The sequence below is a fragment of the Symphalangus syndactylus genome, chromosome 18 (genome assembly GCF_028878055.3).
Source record: "Symphalangus syndactylus isolate Jambi chromosome 18, NHGRI_mSymSyn1-v2.1_pri, whole genome shotgun sequence".
Taxonomy (NCBI): Eukaryota; Metazoa; Chordata; class Mammalia; order Primates; family Hylobatidae; genus Symphalangus; species Symphalangus syndactylus.
Window position 1 is genome coordinate 34,510,938 of NC_072440.2, and position 19,532 is coordinate 34,530,469.

The window sequence follows — 19,532 nt, forward strand, 5'->3', positions numbered from 1 at the left end:
GAATTGATTTGTTTTTATCTGATGGACGCTATGAATTGGGAAACAAGTATATAGGAATTTTGGTATGTATTTTTATATTAGACTCATTTCCACCTTAAGTTCCAATTCTTATTTTTTCTTTTTTTCTGTCTTATCTGCTTTTAAATTGTGTTATCTTTCTGTAGGCCACCTTAAATTCTATAAAAACAAGTCGGTTCTCAGCACAATATTAAAACTTTGTGAAGTAATATGTTAATTAGCTAGATTTAGTCACTCCACAGTGGGTATATACTTCAAAACATCATGTCATACATGGTAAACAGACATAATTTTATTTGCCAATTAAAAAAATTCTTAATAAAAAAGACCAAGTTGGTATATTTAGATAGAAGGAAAATTAAGTATTGTTCTTCTAAATATCAAAGAGGAAATCTATTAGGTTGCATTAAAAAATAATGCCCCAGAAAGTAAATATCTAACTATAATCAATGCCCTTATCCTGTAGTTTCATAACTGACCTGTAGCAAGTCATTTTCTAATATTTGAGACTCAAATAAATCATAATGGCATATTGTGATTTATGCCGGCATGATTTTGTTTGTGCTCTGGGTCTGCCTTTACTTATTAAAAATGGCATTTCATATAAGTAGTTGCCAAAACTCTGGCCAAAATTCAATATTGCCAGAGTACAGTAACATCTAGACACCTCTTTTGTTTCATTTTGGAGAGGGCAAAGATTTTCGGTACCCATGAAGGTAATTAAGTATACTTGCTCTGTGCTCAGCACTTTGAGGAGACAAAAGAAATATAATCATAAAATAAGTAATGCTTGGCATCTCTGTAGCAGTGTTTAGTTTAATTCACAAAATGTTCAAGTAGAATACACATGACAGTGTTAAGCACTGTATACAGTTAAGTGTCAAATTATGTTCTACTATAGAAGTGTGACAGCTTCACAACACATGATTGATATGATGCTATTAAAGAATCAGAGCAGACATGCTACATGATTTTTATTTTAAACCAGGTGGGCATTTCCTTCTCTATATTCTTTGTTGCAGTCTACTGTATAAAAGTCAGTTGGAAGTTTTTGTGTTTTAGTAATTTTGCTGAATTTACCATTGTCAGTTTGAGATTATCTTTTAAATGTTGTTAAGTCCTTTTGTTCTCATTTACAATTTCAACTCAGTTTCCTAAAATTCAAAATAACCAGTGAAAATACATTTTCAAAGATGCTTTAATATATTTTATAGTACGTTTATTTGTCATTCTGTATGAAAACTTTTTTTTTTTTTTTTGAGACAGAGTCTTGCTTTGTCACCCAGTCTGGAGTGCAGTGGCGCAGCCTCGGCTCACTGCAAGCTCCGCCTCCTGGGGTTCACGCCATTCTCCTGCCTCAGCCTCCCGAGTAGCTGGGACTGCAGGCGCCCACCACTACGCCCAGCTAATTTTTCTGTATTTTTAGTAGAGACGGGGTTTCACCATGTTAGCCAGGGTGGTCCTGATCTCCTGACCTCGTGATCTGCCTGCCTCGGCCTCCCAAAGTGCTGGGATTACAGGTGTGAGCCACCGTGCCTGGCCAAAAATATATGTATTTTTAAGGCTCTTCATGAATATCCTTACAAGTCCTGTGGGTGCTTTCAGAGTTTTTGCAAACAAATCCAACAGGGCTTCAATGTGTTGACCCTGTAAACATCACCATCCTCTGTGTTGGCACCAGTTACTTCCTCATGCCTTTGATTCCAACTTTCATAGGCTTTCTGGTATTCTCGATGGAAGGCCCATAGACTAACCCAGCTTCATTCTTCAGCCTCAGCAGCTGATCAGTCCCAAGTGAAACTAAGCCTCTCGGACAGTAACTTCAGTCCAGAAGTGACTGAATCCCAGAGTAGATGCAAAAGGAGAGGGAGACAACGCTCATTTGAGAACACAGATTACTTCTCAGGTTTGTGTGGCTGGCAATCCCTTAGAAAACCTGAGGGACTTATTTAAGCTCTTTTTTTTTTTTAAATGACCCCATCACCAGGCTCCACAGCTGTCACTGCTATTACATTGAACTAATAGTTTAATCACATACAGGACACTCCAATAAGCCATCAGGTTATTTACCTGCACACCTATAATAAATAGGGAGCAATAGTGATTTCCTAGCCCTACAATTTCTCATTATTCTACTTTATCACAAGGATTTTCTCATGACACTCCTGCTAGAGTTCACCAGCCTTGCTGGGAATTGTTGGAGTGACAACAAGAAATCTCTATGTATTATCTTCTGGGAAGCATATTGAGTCTATTTGCTAGGGTAATAACATGATCTTTGACTTTCCAAACCAGTTTGATTGATAGTAGAATGACCTAATCATACACCTCTCAAAAATGAACCACATGTGGGCTTTAAAAGTTAATATTGTGGCCAGGCGTGATGGCTCATGCCTGTAATCCCAGCACTTTGGGAGGCCGAAGCGGGCTGATCACGAGGTCAGGAGATCGAGACCATTCTGGCTAAGATGGTGAAACCCTGTCTCTACTTAAAATACAAAAAATTAGCTGGATGTGGTGGCGGGCGACTGTAGTCCCAGCTACTCGGGAGGCTGAGGCAGGAGAATGGCGTGAATCCAGGAGGCAGAGCTTGCAGTGAGCTGAGATTGTGCCACTGCACTCCAGCCTGGGTGACAGAGCGAGACTCCGTCTCAAAAAAAAAAAAGTTAATATTGTGGCTGGGCATGGTGGCTCATGCCTGTAATCCCAGCACTTTGGGAGGCCAAGGCAGGAGGATTGCTTGAGGTCAGGAGTTCGAGACCAGCCTGGCCAACATAGCAAGACCCTGTGTCTCAAAAGAAAAAAAAAAGTTCACATTGTGTTGTATTTGAAATGACATAGCATATTTTTTACCTCCTGAAAATTGTGGAGATTAATATTTTGTTTCTTTGTGTCTTTGGATTTAGTGTTCTGCTCAGTGTGGCCTTGGACAGCAGATGAGAACTGTGCAGTGTCTCTCCTACACCGGACAGGCATCTAGTGACTGTCCAGAAACTGTTCGGCCTCCATCAATGCAGCAGTGTGAAAGCAAATGTGACAGTACCCCCATTTCTAATACTGAAGGTGAGTTTTTCCATGGAGGAGGGGCCTGTGGTCTCTAATGACCCACTTTTACTGTTCCCAGGGTTTGAAGAGCACAATAAACCCACTACTATAATGTAGTTTGAGTAGAGCATTTGTGAAAGCTGCTTATATGCAGACAGCAATCAGGAAACCAAAGATTTTTCCTGACTTTTTAAGTAACTTTATGACCTTGTTAAGTCACTTAACCTCTCTGGAACTAAGTTTATCTGTAAAATAAGAAATTGGAGTAGATAATCTCTAACAAACATCATATCCAGCCTTGTATTCTATGTTTGATTTATAGTAGGACTTTAGAGCTCTTTCCTAATGAACTACTCTTGAAATGCAAACTTCTGTTTCTTTTTGGATATGACAGTGGATCTCTATCATTCTGAAGATTTAAATTCATTCTTGTTATACATATAATGAAAGCATATGTTTGAAACTACTTGCATTTTAAATGCTAATTTTCTTATCGTAGAAAAGTAGAAAAATAATTATGTAGCTGTTTATAAAGGAGGACAAAGGTCTTTGTGCTCTGGAATTTCTCTTTCTGTTTTTTATTCATTGGGAAATCCCTTTATTAACAGCAGATGCCCCACCCCCCGGCCACAATCGTGACTTTTTAAAATCTGTTATTTAAATGAAAGTAATTTCTGTATTCATTTAGGCATTCATTAGGATTGCTTGAACGCTACTATGTACGAGTCACTATGACAGAAATTATCAAGAATGTGAAGACAGACATGGCAAAGTACAGAAGTTTAGACTGCCTTCTCACATGAAAATACAGGCAGGGTCAAATATATGCACATGAACAACAGCTGAAGCCACAAATTTAAATTATAAGGCCCTGAAAAAAAACTATCATTAATATATAGTCAAATAATTTAATATTTTTCAAGTGAAAACTCTATGTTTATAAACATCTTCAAGAGAGAGCTCTTTCTTTTGATCAACTCTGTCTAATTCAAAGGATTCTTAAAAATTATACTCACTATTTAAAAGTGTTTTCTTGGGAATTTTGTTTTAAGAAAGTGATCTTGCATGACAAGATCCATACACCTTGCATCTTTGCAAATGGTCTGTTTTTTTATACTTAAGCCTCAACACAATGCACTTATTATACACCTAATTCACTGTTTCAAAATGTATAACCCTATGCTACATTAATTCAAAATCACAACTTTAAATTTTGCAGAATCTCTGGCTTTACTGCTACTTCTTTTTTGTCCCTTTAGATTCTGGAAATCTAGCTTTCCCTCTCTTGAGAAGGGCTCAAAAATCCATAACAAACAAAAATATTTTTCGTGGAAAAAAATTATCTTTTAAATTATCTTTAAAAAAAAAAATCTCTCAGCTGGGTGCAGTGGCTCACATCTGTAATCTCAGCACTTTGGGAGGGTTGAGGTGGGAGGATCACTTGAGCCCAGGAGTTCAAGACCATGCTGGGCAACATAGACACTGTCTCTACAAAAAATAAAAATGTTAGCTAGGCATGGTGGTATGTGCCTGTAATCATAGCTCCTTGGGAGGCTGAGGCAGGAGGATCACTTGAACTCAGGAAGTTGAGGCTGCAGTGAGCCCTGATCATGCCACTGCACTTCAGCCAGGGCAACAGACTGAGACTCTGTCTCAGAGAACCCCCCCAAAACAAAACAGAACAAAATCTGTCTTCTGTAAGACTCCAGCAAATAATTTCTTTTATCCATTGTAAGTTAGTTAGCAATAGATCACATGAGTTTGGGGTTCTCTTTTTCTTTCAGAATTGGAAGATACAAGGTTAAGGTAGGAGAGAGGATATAACTATCATATTAAATTATTCTATATTGGGTATTATGTTAGGTCTTTTATATATATTATCTGTCATATATCTCACATACACAAATAGATCTCTCTCTGCAAGTGTGTGTGTGTGTGTGTGTGTGTGTGTGTGTAGTATCTTATATAATCCTGACAACAAGCTTCTAAGAGTTGGTATTATTAATGAGGAAAGTGAGGCACAGGGGAAGATAGTGATTTGCCCAATTTAAAGATTAGGAAGTAGTTGAGTCAGGATCTGAACCCACATTTGGTAGGGTCCAAGTACCTGTCCATTTCAACTATATTTGCATGCTATTCTTAATTTAGTCGTTAAAGTAGGGTATTTTGACATAAAAGCAAGAGTTTCTGATTTTGAAGTAAAACATTTCTGGCATGACTGTCAGCCTAATTCAATAGATTAAGCCTAAGTCATTGCTGAAAGAACTGCCTTTTGACATGCCTAAAACAATGTATCTGTGGGAGTTATGCTCATAGCTTCATTTCAGACAATTTTAATAATTTCTCCAAAATCTTCTCTATAATGCATAATCATTATAGATAAACTTTGCAGTTTATGTATAATAAGTTTCAAAACTATTTTCAGAGTAGGCAGAATATCATTTGTACCTGTGCTAATTTCTGCCTTAAGGGAATTGTCTTAAAATGGATATGTGTTAATTTGAGGTTTCTTGGGTTATTTGGAGAAACACCTCATGGTTATTTCATCTACCTGGCTAAATCGCTTTTTATTAATATTATTCTAAAGTAAGCAGTAAGAACAATATATTTAGACTTCTCAGTAAAGGAGGAAATTTTTAGGAAATTACTAATCCTGCAAAGTATGACTCATGTTAGAATCATTATTATCTAAAGCTGTCAACTCATTTAAAAGAAAGAAGATAACTCTCTTTACAAAATTAGATTTAAAGTACAAATGATACGTCTGTCATAACTTGTTTTGTGTTCTCTTTAATTTCCCAATAGCATATATGGAATGCATTTAAATATCTGAAACTATTTGTTCATTTAATCAGCAGCTAATTATTGAATGCTTTCTGTGGCCAGCCTCTGCTATTTATTATGGAAAATTCAAATATATTTATAAGTTCATAGTCTTTCAGGGCAAATACTTAAATGAAAATTTTTTTAATTCAAAAAATTTTAAGAAAGGAAGGTGAAATGTGTTGTGTGGAGCAGTTTACACAAGTGCTTGAATGAAGGACCAATGACTTAACATTTTCCATCAAGGCAGGCTTCGTAGACTAAGTAATCAGTAAGCCATCTATATAACACATAGTTGGAAAAACCCAGTGCGTACCTTGGGAAAAGTGAGTAAAACATTATAAGCTGAATTACAAGTTTTCATCCATAGAGATATGGAATGGACAGATAACATAGATTTCAAAAGAGACAAGGAGGCCGGGCACGGTGGCTCACGCCTGCAATCTGAACATTTTGGGAGGCTGAGGGGAGAGGATTGCTTGAGCCCAGGAGTTTGATACCAGCCTGGGCAACATAGGGAGACCCCTTCTCTACAAAAAATTTAAAAACTAGCTGGGTATAGTGGCACACGTCTGTAGTCCAGCTACTTGGGAGGCTTAGGTAGGAGGATCACTTGAGTTTGGGAGGTCAAGGTTGCAGTGAGCCATCATCACACCATTGCACTCCAGCCTGGGTGACAGTGAGACTCTGTCTCAAAATAAATAAATAAAAAGAGAGAGAGAGAAGAGGTTCCAGTGTGAAAATAATGCAAAAGTGGTCTGTTACGGTTTGTAGGAGGTAGATCAAGGAATAAAAGAGGCCAGGCATGGTGGCTTATGCCTGTAATCCCAGCACTTTGAGAGGCTGAGGCGGGCGGATCACCTGAGATCAGGAGTTCAAGACCAGCCTGACCAACATGGAGAAACCCTGTCTCTACTAAAAATACAAAATTATCCAGGCATGGTGGCGCATGCTTGTAATCCCAGCTACTTGGAAGGCTGAGGCAGGAGAATCTCTTGATCCTGGGAGGCAGAAGTTGCGGTGAGCTGAGATCACGCCATTGCACTCCAGCCTGGGCAACAAGAGCGAAACTCTGTCTCAAAAAAAAAAAAAAAAAAAAAAAAAATGGAGGAAAGAAATGCCTTTTAGCAAGGAAAAGTTAAGAAGAAAGTTGGAGGCTGGGCGCAGTGTCTCACACCTGTAATCCCAGCACTTTGAGAGGCCGAGGCGGGCAGATCATGAGGTCAGGAGATCGAGACCATCCTGGCTAACATGGTGAAACCCCGTCTCTACTAAAAACAAAAAATTAGCCAGGCGTGGTGGCGGGCGCCTGTAGTCCCAGCTACTCGGGAGGCTGAGGCTGGAGAATGGCATGAACCCGGGAGGCAGAGCTTGCAGTGAGCCGAGATTGCGCCACTGCACTCCAGCCTGGGCGACGAGCGAGACTGTCTCAAAAAAAAAAAAAAAGAAAGTTGGAGAAGGAGCAGTTTCTGGTTAATGGAGGAGAGTGGAAGAGGTGGAAGAGGCTCCCCCTTCCTCCAGCACAGTCAAATTCCCATGACTCATAGTAGGAGGCTACTGAAAAACCACTTCAGCACTACCCCAAGACAGGGCAGAATTTGGGGAGATGTATTGGGATCTAAAATAGTCTTTCAGTTGAATCTCTATTAATGAAATGGGCCACAGATAGAATGTTGAGAATTGTTTTGACTATCAAGGTTTAGGTAATCGTCTCCCTCCTATCAGTATTTCATTATGAAAAAAATTAGAAGTTTCAAACATACAGCAAAGCTGAAAGAATTTTACAATGAACATCCACCATCTAGATTATATTACTTTTAATGGCAAAAACTGAAATTACTTTTGCACCAAACCATAGCATTATCATTTACTGAACATGCTTTTTTCATATATGTGCATATATCCGCCCGTCCATTCCTCAAGCTTATGATTTTTTAAATAACATCCTACATTCATCCAATCATTTATTTACTTAGCAAACATACTTACCATGTGCTAGGCACCGAGACTATGAACGCAATACAACAGGTTCCCTGTTCTCAAAGGTTTAGTAGGATTGGCAACATACAGATCATTGTGACAATATGAGCAGTACTGTTCCAGGCGTGGGAAGAAGTGACCATGAGTGCACAGAGGAGCAGGTAATCAGCAGAAGCATCACAGAGAAGGCAAGCTGAGCTGGACATAGAAGGTAGGAAACAGTTTACCCAGAAGACATTGAAATGCGGGGCATTCCTGACAGAGGACAAGTGTATGCAGTCACAGGGGCATGGAGGCAGTTCATTATTGCTGCTGTGGGTTGGCAGATGAGCAGGCAGTGCAGATGAGGCTACAGAGAGAGAGGCAGGGACTTGGTTTTGGCGACTCCACATGTAGTGGAAGGAAGCTAGGACTCTATCTTTGGGTTATAGGGAACAAGTGAAAAAAAAAAAACTGGGGCATGATATGCTCAGGATGACAGAAGGGGAAAGGAGCAGAGGGAGGGCAGCCTTGTGTGGGAGTAGAATGAGAAAGAATTGCTCTAAGAGTCCAGGCAAGAGAGGATGGAGGCGTGAACTAAGGCAGATATTGTAGGGATTAAAAGGAGAGTGATGAACTGGGGGAAAAATAATAAAATGAAAGGAGAATAAAAAGAGCCTGATGAACAATTAGACATGGAGATGAGAGATATGGAGGCATTCAGGATGACTCCCACATTTCAGATTTAGGTAACTGTGTACCATCATTAATCATGAAGGAATTCAGGCATCTGTAGGGAAATTAAACACATTAGTCCCCGAAGCTTTAATAAGATAATGGAATTTGAATAAGATTAAAAAATAAAATAAATGGAGAGAGATTGAAGAAATGGAGGGAGGTCAAGCAACAAATGATAAGGGAATCAGAAGCAGGTTTTCAAAAAATTAAAATAGCAAGAGGGAAATGGGAGGAAGAAGAAGGGAGATAACAATTTGCTGTGTTCAACATCTGCTTTAGTTTTTTGTTTCTGAAAGCCTTTGGCAAAGGGTTAAAACATTATAGGCATGATCTTGACAGACTGCCACTGATGAGGGTAACACTATGTTGCTGCTAACAGTGAATTAAAGACACCCTGGGTATCAGTACATTTGCAATACTACTCAGAGTAATTTTTTAAAGCACATATGTCAGTTGGGACTAACCTACTCAAGCTCACCTGAAATTCTATCCAAAATGCCATTTTATTCATCTTTCATGCAGTTTCAGATTCCCTTGTAGTTTATATAGTGAGTCTTTTCAGCTTCTCAATAGCATAAGGAACTCTGTCACAGAGTATTTACTGCTGCCAGGTCGTGATTCATGGTGTGCCATGGGCTGGTAACCAATCCAGGAAAGGTGCAGTTAGTTAGTGTACAATGGTTTACCAGCCCAGGATGTCTAATGGTGGCTTTGGTGGCTCTCAGACTCCCTCATGTAAATAGCTCTGGGAAAGCTTAGGCAGCTCCAGAAATCTCAAACCAAGAATTTTGGTCAAACTAGCTACTGCATTTGGGTTTTAATGTGGAACCTGATGTATTAAAATCAGTAAAGGAATGACAAAGGTCATTTGAAGACTTTGGTTTCAAAGAGGTGAGGAAGGCCAGGTTTTTTCTTTACCACTTCAAAGAGTTCATAATTCACTTAGCATGCAGTTTCACATTCCTGGCTGTCTGGTCTGGAGGGAACCCTGGATTTGGGTTGAGATTATACCACCTCCAGGTTGAATGTGGGTGGCATCCAGGGAATAAGACTAAATAAAAAGAAACTTGAGAAAGCAAAGAGAGAAAGGAATGGTCTAGTCTATGGGAAATTGAAATCAGTGTAAAGTTCGATAGCTGATACCATCTTGCTTCAAGGATAAAAATAAGCTGGTGGACTGTTCTGTTACAATGAATAATGTTAGGTTCCCAAGCAAAAGTTGCCATTTCATCCTTTTCTAGTCTGAATATGTAAAATGTCAAGGGGTCAAGTACAACTATTAGGAGAATTACGCTGAGTTCACATTCCCCACCCCAACTCCTGCGCCACGCATGCACAGCCTTTGCTACCTCACTTATCATCAGGTTCTGTATTTCCATGGGCAGTTTGTCAGAAGCACAGCTGTTTGTACTTTTTAAATCCAAAAGATAGACCTTTAGATGCTTAAGTCGTAACTCTTCACTTACTGTGTTCTTCTTCTGAACCACATAAGGAGTTTACAGGAACAGAGGGCATGCATTCTCCAAAGAGAGATGCTAATGGTCCAACCTGGTCATGAAGGTTATCTCCCAACTCCAGTGAGACAAGTAGGCAAGCTTTGTAACATTCAATGACATAAATGCAAAAGCCCTGCATTTGAGGACTTGGTCTTGTATTTCTTGGACCAAATCAAGCCTTCAAAGTCACAATTAATCTGAATCTAATTGCATTCTAAATTCATAAACCTCTATTCAGTATATTTTGAAAGCATGTCTTTTAGGTCAGAGTTTTGAAAGATTAACGTAAAGCACCTGGGGAAAAACTCATTGGCACATCAATGATAAGTAGACTAATGTGTTGCCTATGAAACAGGTTGTCTAATTTTATCATTCAACTCTACCAAAACCCAGATTACCAATGGGAACCACTCCAGCATGCCTGGCAAATTACTTCAGATTCTAATAATGGATCCAGTTCACATTGCAGGGCCTAGGGGCTGGCTTTCAGCCCTTGATGTCTTCCCAAGTCTCCCTGAGAAGAATTTGGGAATTCTCCATAAAGTCATTCCCACCAGAAGTCTCTAGTCCTGGGTAAAGTGTAACTTTTCTTTCAGGGGTGGAGTGGGGTGTAAAAAGAGGAGAGAATAATTAGGTTTACAAAATGTTAACTAGAAACCACATGATAAGGACCTCTTACCTTTCCAATATCCTCACAGGAAAAGGGTAGAAAGGGTGTCTTGTCATTCTTCTCCTAGGAGAGTACTTAGCTGGTACATGATGATAGTCGAAGAGAAAACAAGCCTCCTTCATCTTAAAATCCTTGACCCACTGGCTCAGATTCCACTACTTAGAAAGCAGTAAGTAGATAGATATAAGTGTGTTTGCATGAAGAAAATATGACAGTAAAGCTCAAACCTTCAAAACAAATTAACTACAGAGTGATTATAATACCAAAAAAACTCAAACTAAGTAATTCTTTTTAATGGATCTCTTAGTATTATCCATTTGCACATTATGCACTACTTGGGTATAGAGGAATTTTAAATTTTTAAACATTTTAAGTATCAGCTAGAAATCAGTGCCAACTGTAAATCATTCAGAAATTAAAACAGAACATTTGTTATTGTTTTAATTTCAATGGGATATGTGATTTAATTTATATACAACTTTTCCAGAATATTTTTATTGTTGTTGTTGGGTGTTTTTTTTTTTTTTTTTTTTTTGGTGTTTTTTTGTTTTTTTGTTTTGTTTTGTTTTCTTTTTTTTTTTTTTTTTTGAGACGGAGTCTTGCTCTGTCGCCCAGGCTGGAGTGCAGTGGCGCAATCTCGGCTCACTGCAAGCTCCGCCTCCCGGGTTCACGCCATTCTCCTGCCTCAGCCTCTCCAAGTAGCTGGGACTACAGGCGCCCGCCACCACGCCCAGCTAACTTTTTTTTGTATTTTTAGTAGAGACGGGGTTTCACAGTGGTCTCGATCTCCTGACCTCATGATCCGCCTGCCTCGGCCTCCCAAAGTGCTGGGATTACAAGCGTGAGCCACCGCGCCCAGCCTTTTTTTTTTTTTTTTTAAACAAAAGTAAGTTGTACTGCTCAAGGGTAGAAGAGAAAAGGCTTTCATAATTTCACTGGGCTTTAAGGATGAGGCAGATTAATGAAATAAGTTTTATAATTAAGGCCTCTCAACGATATCAGCATAATTTCAATGAGCACAGCAAATCAGTCCTCTCTAGCTAAGCTAAAAGTGGTAGATGGGTTGAATGCCCCAATATAATTTAAAACTGGTACTAATATTTTGAAGATTACATTCAGTTTTCTGTAATAATGGGGCTTTAAAAATTCTTGGTGTGTCTACAGTCACCTTTTCACTTGTCTACTTTTACAAAATTTGAGGAGGAATATCTAGTGACAAAAAGTATAAAGGGATAATTCAGGCTATTCTAAATAATTCAGATGCTATTCTGGAAACCTCCTTTTAAAAAACATAGATCCCCTTCTCTAATGTGGAACAGCAAACTCTTAAAGAAACGAAACCTGACTATGATGCTCCAAGTTGATTTATCAGTGGTGTCAGCCAAGAATACAGAGTCAGAGACAGGTAAAAACTTCTTGCATTTAGATGCTAAGAATATTGCTGAAATAGAGTGGCTCTGGAGTCAGATAAACCTGTTCTTAGACCAACTAGCTGTGTGACCCAGCATGAGTTTCATAATCTTTTTGAGCTTATGTTTTGCTGTCTATATAAAGCTGACATTTTATATATGGTCATGCACTGTATAATGATGTTTTGGTCAACAACAGACTACATATACAAAGGTGGTCCTGTAAGATTATAATATTTTTACTGGATCTTTTCTATGTTGAGATATATTTAGATACACAAATACTTACCATTGTGTTCCAACTGCCTACAATATTCAGTACAGTAATATGCTATGCAGGTTTGTAGCCCAGGAGCAAGAGGCTGTACCATGTAGCCTAGGTGTACAATAGGCTACACCATCTAGGTTTGTGAAAGTACACTCTATGATGTTTGCACATTGACAAAATCACCTAACAATGCATTTCTCAGAGAATATCCCCATCATTGAGCAACACGACTGAACTTAAAAGATTAACATATATATATATATAATATATGTTTACGTTGTGCCTTACACAAATGATATGCTTGATAAATTATAATTTTTAATGCTGTCACTACTAAATTAAGCTCTTGTGGAGTTAAAAGGGAATAAATGATGAGTCGTGGTTGGTGAATAGATTTTCATCAAATCTAAAGATGTAATGAACTGATTCTTCTAGTCAGGCCAGTTCCTAGAAGGCAAAACCAAGAAGTAGGAACTGGATCTTCCATACAGCCTAGGAATCTCCATATTAATGTTTGAGTCCTGAAGTCTCCAGATCTCCCACAGGTCTTTCCCCACTCCTGCCCTCATCATAATTTTCTTGCTTTCTGTTTAATAGTTTTCTGATATTTTGCTTAAATGCGTAAATGTGTAACCCTTCCTGAGACTATATTTATTTTGACAGGGATCCCAGAGAAATAATACATGATGGTTGTTCTCAGAGGCAGATGTTTTGCTGTTAATAATGAGAACTAATGAACAATGCTTACTCTGAGCCAGGTGCCATGGCACATGCATTATCTGCATTACCTTATGCAAACCTCACAACATCCTGTGGGCAGACCTTATCATAGTCTTTATTTTGGAGATGAAGAATCTGAGATTTAGAGAGGTGAAGTAACTTGGCAGAGGACAATCAACTCCTAGAAGAGGCAGAGCCAGAATTCACTCCCAGGCCCACCTGAATCCAGATCTCCTGCCCCTAACTACTGGGTTGTGTTGCCGCTGCAGGCAACTCAGGGGACACTCATAATCCCAGCGTCCCTAAGCTCGATCCTGTTCCCAGGACCTACTGGCTTCCTGCTTTCAATCAAGTTAAGTGGGAACTAACTTAACAAGCATATTGGGAAGTTCAGAAAGGAACATCCTGATAGCTGGCCTCCAGCCTGCCCACAGGCTAGATACTGCCTCTGAACAAAAGGCTGTGTTCTGGGCCTCTGCACGTAGAGAAGAGTCTTATTGCTAGCACTCATCTAAGGAACAGAATCCCTGACTATTCATATTTGGGTTTTTTGTTTGTTTGTTTTTTGAGATGGAGTCTAGCTCTGTCGCCCAGGCTGGAGTGAAGTGGTACAATCTCAGCTCACTGCAACCTCCGCCTCCCAGGTTCAAGTGATTCTTGTGCCTCAGCCTCCTGAGTAGCTGGGACTACAGGTGCGTGCCACCACACCTGGCTAATTTTTGTATTTTTAGTAGAAATGGGGTTTTACCATGTTGGCCAGGCTGGTATCGAACTCCTGACCTCAGGTGATCCACCCACCTCAGCCTCCCAAAGTGCTGGGATAACAAACGTGAGCCACCGTGCCCAGCCAACTATTTATAATAGCCTTAATGGGTGGGTGGGTAGACAGGTGAAGGGAGAAGCAATTTATGAATATTCTATTTCATTCATTATGTATTATAATTTAAATTGGTGAATTTACTTACAATTTGCTCAACTCAGAGTTTTCTCGGTCCAGCTACTCTTCCAAAAATGGAGTAGTAAATCTAATGAAGTTGTTCCCCAGGAAATACTCCACTTTGTTTTGTCTTCAAACTGACTCATGTCTTTAGGGCAGTATTTTCTCAGTAGTAGTTCAAATGTTGCATCCTCATTGAGATATTTGGAGTGTAACTCCTTACTTCCTTTCTGTCAGGCAATAAAGATACTAATAACTAACAATTGTAATAATAATAGCAATTCAGTATCCTACACTTATCCCATACTTCCTGTGTTCCAGGCACTGCTCTAGTTGACGTTCATAAGGATACACGTGTAGTCTTACATTATCTGCACGTGAGTGTGGGTTCTCTAATCATTTCTATTTTACAGATGAGAAAACTTAAGCACAAAGAGGTTAAGTGATTTGTCCCTTCTACCTTCTTCCAGCTAAAACTTAAATTTACTGAGAATCCTAGTGTGAAAAGTTTTAATTCAGATTTCTAGCTATTAATCTCTTTGTAAGTCAAATGTTGAGTAAGGGAGCTGGGTGGTGGCAGAGATGTTTTCAGTGGATTTCAGAGTTCCAGTTTCAAATTTTAAGACTTTCACCAAAGGAGCCTTTAAAAATTGAGATCAATAAGACTGTTACCTTAATCTTCAATGATAGGAACTGGGAACTTCCCCATTTCTTTGTACTTAATTTTCCATGTTTATCATATGGCTCATATGATAAACTACAATGTATCTGATCTCTTAGAACTTCGGTGGGTTTTTGAAGCCAGGAAAAAACAAGCAAACAACAAAAACTGTCTGTAACACTGAACATTACCCACTGCCCAGCCTGCATTCCTAATTACCTTCAATAATTTACCCAGGATGCTTCAGTATAACTACCTGGAAAAATGAGGGTGGAACTTTGGTTCTAGCAGGCATGTGAAAATTTCATTACTAAGTTTACAGAGTATCCTAAAATCTCCAAATAAAAGTGACCAGAATACTGGAAAAGAATATTATTGCTAGCAGTGGGGTTGTATGGAGCCAGGGGGAGTTCTGAGAATCAAAGGCCCATGTCCCTTTCTCTACACTGGACCCTCATCCCACCTTCTGCAACCAGCCTCAAGGGGAGATGGAGAAAGAATCATTTATTCACCTTCTGGCTGCAAGAACTGCAGACTGCAACTGTGGCAGTTCTAGCACTGAGGAGAAAATACACATAGGAAAAAAGAAGACCATGTCTCACTTCCAAATTAAAAAAAGACATTTCTACATGTTTCCATAACCCACAGACTGCTGCCATTTGAGGCCAACCCCTCAAAGCTTTCTTCTTTGTCTAGTGTAGTTGCTGAATCTAGGCCACTCTCAGAAATCCTTTTCATTCACCCAGGCCCATCCCCACGCCTCACAGATGCAGAGATTCTCTGGAGACATGTGTACTTTGGTATCAAACAATGCAACTCATGTTTGATTTTGGATAACCTTGCACTGTTGAATAAAATAACCCTTGAGAAAGAAGCAATAAAAGCGCTGTTAAGAAAAATGACTCATGTTTCCAAGCTGTCTAAAGTGATCACTTATCCTAGCAAATGGTAATTCTTTCAAGACACAGTGGGCATACACCATACTTACAAAAATCTGGAAGGAAAGCCTTGCAAACATTTTTTTTAAATTGTGTTAAATTATATCAAAAGAATGTTTCTAGTAGACTGTACCAGGCAGGGTATGCTTAAAAACAAAAACAAAAACCACATGGAGGTCGAAGCCAAGGTGGATTGGCCCAAAGGGGGTCCTTGCTGAACATGTAGGCACATCGACTTGTTTATGTACATGTTTATGTGCCTCTAATTGTTTTCCATTTTCTGCCCCCATTCGTTAGAGTGCAAAGATGTGAATAAAGTGGCTTATTGCCCACTGGTGCTGAAGTTCAAGTTCTGCAGTCGAGCATACTTCAGACAGATGTGTTGTAAGACCTGCCAAGGACACTGACCCACAGAAAGCCAGAGAGAGTGCCTTGTCATTTCATCATGGAAATGCATCCATCAAAGAGAGCCACCCAGAGGAAGAGAATTGATGTCCTTGCAAATGCATTACCCTGTGGAAAACGTAACCACTGGTCAGCCCTAGCTGACAAAATTTCAATATTATTTTAACTTCTGTGAAGTGGGATTTATTGATCCAAAGTGCTGGACACGGTATTAGGAGGGAATGCCAGATTGGAGAGATCCAAACAACACAGGGAGACTTGCTTACTGTGGAGCGTTTGTGTTCTTTCGAGTAAATCCAATAGCCTGTTTACCTCCTTGGACCATTAAGATAATTTTTATTATGGACTTAGCAATGACACTGAATCCATTTGTATTTAAAACTGTTTAAAATGTAGCTGTTATGACTTGGTCAACTTTGGAAGTGAAGAAGGTTCAGAATTCTTAAGTCACAGCTTAGAAATATTTACTGTACTTTATCTCACTACAACAGCACCACAATTTAAATTATAAAACGGGCTTTGAACTATAATTTAAGGAGCAATTATAAATCAAAAGTAATGAAAGTTTGTATTATTTTTCTTCATTCCACTTAATTTCCTTAGGAATAATCCCCCCCCCCCCCCCCCCCCCGGTTCTGAACACTGCTGTGAGCCATGTAGAAAACGATATTAAACTGAACAATAATGAGGGCCGTAGTTTAAAGCAGTGCATCAGTTACTGCAGCTGTGCGAGTCTATAAACTCAGTGCTGAAAGACTGTGGCCAACTTGCCATTGTGCAAGTAAAGCTGAGATTTCCATTAAAACTTTAAGAGAAAAACATTTCAATTTCATGCAGAAACCAGACCTGGGGTATGGTAGAGACCAAAGGACCAGGCTCTTTGCTGCCACCACACAGGATGCCTTAGTTCTTATTTGAGTCCCCCCAACTCACTTGTGTTTACATCCTCTCCAGCCAGAGCACGGCTTCTGCCCTTTGGATTGCTGCACGTGTGTTGAGCTTACTGAGATGATACCATGCAAAAGATAGACTGGCTCGGTAACCAGGCAGACCCTTTTGCAGTTTGTTGACAATTACGATGAGTTCCAGATGTCCCTTCTTTGATATGGTAGAAGGGCATTTATTTATATGAGAGCAAATGTGTGTGTGTGTGCGGGCGCTTTTAAGTGTGTGGATAGATGAGTGTGCTTGCACATAATGTGCTATTTCTGTGAGTTTTAAAGTAGGCAAGGGATAATAACCAAAGAGGAAAATTTCATGAAGACTAGACATCATAAAGCATAATTTTAATAGTCACTCAACCAAGTATTTTTTATTTTTTATGGATACTCTGAATGGCAATTAAATGTGAAGCCCAGTTTCTTGGGCAAGTCAAATTCTGGAATCATATCCACCTAAATTAAAATGACTAGCTCGTATTTTCCCTATCTTCAAGTTTCACATCCTGCTTATCAAAAGACTCGACAGCAAGACTTAGAATGAAAAAGGGTACTTGTTTATATTAATATTTTTTACTTGAACGTGTAGCTTGCAGCAGGTTCTTGATGAATGTGCTTTGTGTCCAAAATGCCTCCCCATTGTACACAGGTGTACACCATGCATGCACCAACACCTAAAACTCAAAACTAAATGGCTATTTTGTAAGGTTAATACTTTCAGTTAAACAGCATGTTTGACTTGATTCCATCATGGTGCTCTTAAATTACATGTCAGTGCATCACATATATCATGATCTAATGCAGATGACTAGGCTTTTTCCAAAAGGAAGACGGACCCTCAGACACCAAAAGCCAATCTAAACTCCCAGGTTTGCTGTGGACAATCAGCATGGAATGTTTTCTGCACTTTCAGTCATGACCATCTGTATCTTGTTACCTGCTTTCTCTCTCAACACCACAGTTCTCAACCCTGAGCCTTCCAGAGAGAGCTATTGATGATACAAGAGGAATCACCAGGGCCCGGATCTAAGATGCCCTTAGAAGACCAGCCCAAGTGCCATCTTAGCCATTCAGTGAAGGGCAAACAGCCCATGGGCAGCATGGCCCAAGCACTGAATTCCCTTGGGCCTTTTCAAAGAACAGTTTACTTGGTGCCAGTGTGCCCTGGTGAAATAAATAAAAGATGGGTGGTTTCTGTGGCATTTTAGGCATAGGTGTGCAATCCAGATCTGATTTTCTCCAACATAAATATCAGCTCATGTTCTTATTTGAAAAAGATTTATTACCGACTAAAAGCTATTTTTTACCTCACCTGGAAACTACCATTGTGAGGGCCATCCCCCAGGCACTGCACAGCACCTTAGCTGATGCTGGAAGAGGGCAGGCAGTGTCACTTCCGGGATGTGCCCCAGCACTGAGAACAAAATGCAGGCACCCCCCCGGGGCAGCATCAGAATGCCTTTCTAGAGGGAGCCACACACAGAATGTAACAGGATGAAACAGTTTCAAGTAAACCTTGAATTTAAACCTGAGTAGGTTAAAACAATTCTTTCATAGCACATCACAATACTGCTGCTACTCTGTAGCCACCCCCATGGCTACATGATGCCCTATTCCTAAATAATAACAACAGGATTGTCAGTGGAGGCTGGGCCACCATGGCAGACCTTCCAAAAGTAGTGAGCTACATAGACTACTTAGGGAACCCGGGGGAAACTGGTACCCTACACCTGGGAGCAGTATCTGCCACTGGGATAAAGGCCTACTAAAAAAGGAAAGGTAAATAATGTACCCTAATGATTAAACCCTGTGAGATACATATGATTTCCAAATAGTCCATTTCATTAGGAACTTTTTTGTTTGAATGAATGTCACATAGGTATCCTCAGTAACACAGAACGAAATTACCTTTGTATTATTGTGATTAGTTGTTGCTTATTATTTTATACTCAGTAATAATGTGGTACACTGTTAATTTTTTTGCTTTTGTAAATTATATTCTAATTTATTGCCATGTTTCCTAACACTTGTCCTACATTCATTCCCCTGCTTGTAATGAAAATGAAAAAAATCATTGTAACACTTGATGGAGTGAAATTCCACGCCAGGCACAGAATTTTTTTGACATAGATAATTTAGTAAAATAAAAATTCAGCTTATAATAATGATGATACAGATTGAAATTGTCTATTCCCTGAAAAGCCTGTTAAACTTGTAGTACCGGGAATGAATTCCCTTGGGATACCACACCTACATTATCCAAATTATCCAAGTAGTATCTCGGTTGGGATGATTTGCTGTATCCTTATTACCCTCCTCAGAGATTGCATCTATTTCTGTGTGTTTTAGTCCTATCTAAATGCAAGAGCGTCAGGTATTACTGGTGGGGCTACATCCCCAGCCATCATCAGCCACTCTTCTAAGGCCCCAAAAGAAGTCCAGACTGGCCACTGCCATACCCCCTCAACTGCTAGTGCACAACTCTTTTGCTCTCCTTTCCTTTTTTT

At 39.5% G+C, this 19,532-nt stretch overlaps 1 protein-coding gene across 5 annotated transcripts in view; it reads left to right on the top strand.

Annotated features, from left to right (window-relative positions):
• Positions 1-19,193, top strand: part of ADAMTS6 (ADAM metallopeptidase with thrombospondin type 1 motif 6) — a 328,215-nt gene extending 309,022 nt beyond the window's left edge. For all 5 annotated transcript variants that reach the window (XM_055252144.2, XM_063623237.1, XM_055252146.2 and 2 more), the window contains 2 exons: positions 2,925-3,081; positions 15,980-19,193. In XM_055252144.2, the coding sequence (XP_055108119.2) occupies positions 2,925-3,081; positions 15,980-16,089 (267 nt within the window). In that variant the 3' untranslated portion in view covers positions 16,090-19,193. The remainder of the gene's footprint in view (positions 1-2,924; positions 3,082-15,979) is intronic.
• Positions 19,194-19,532: the final 339 nt, after the last annotated feature.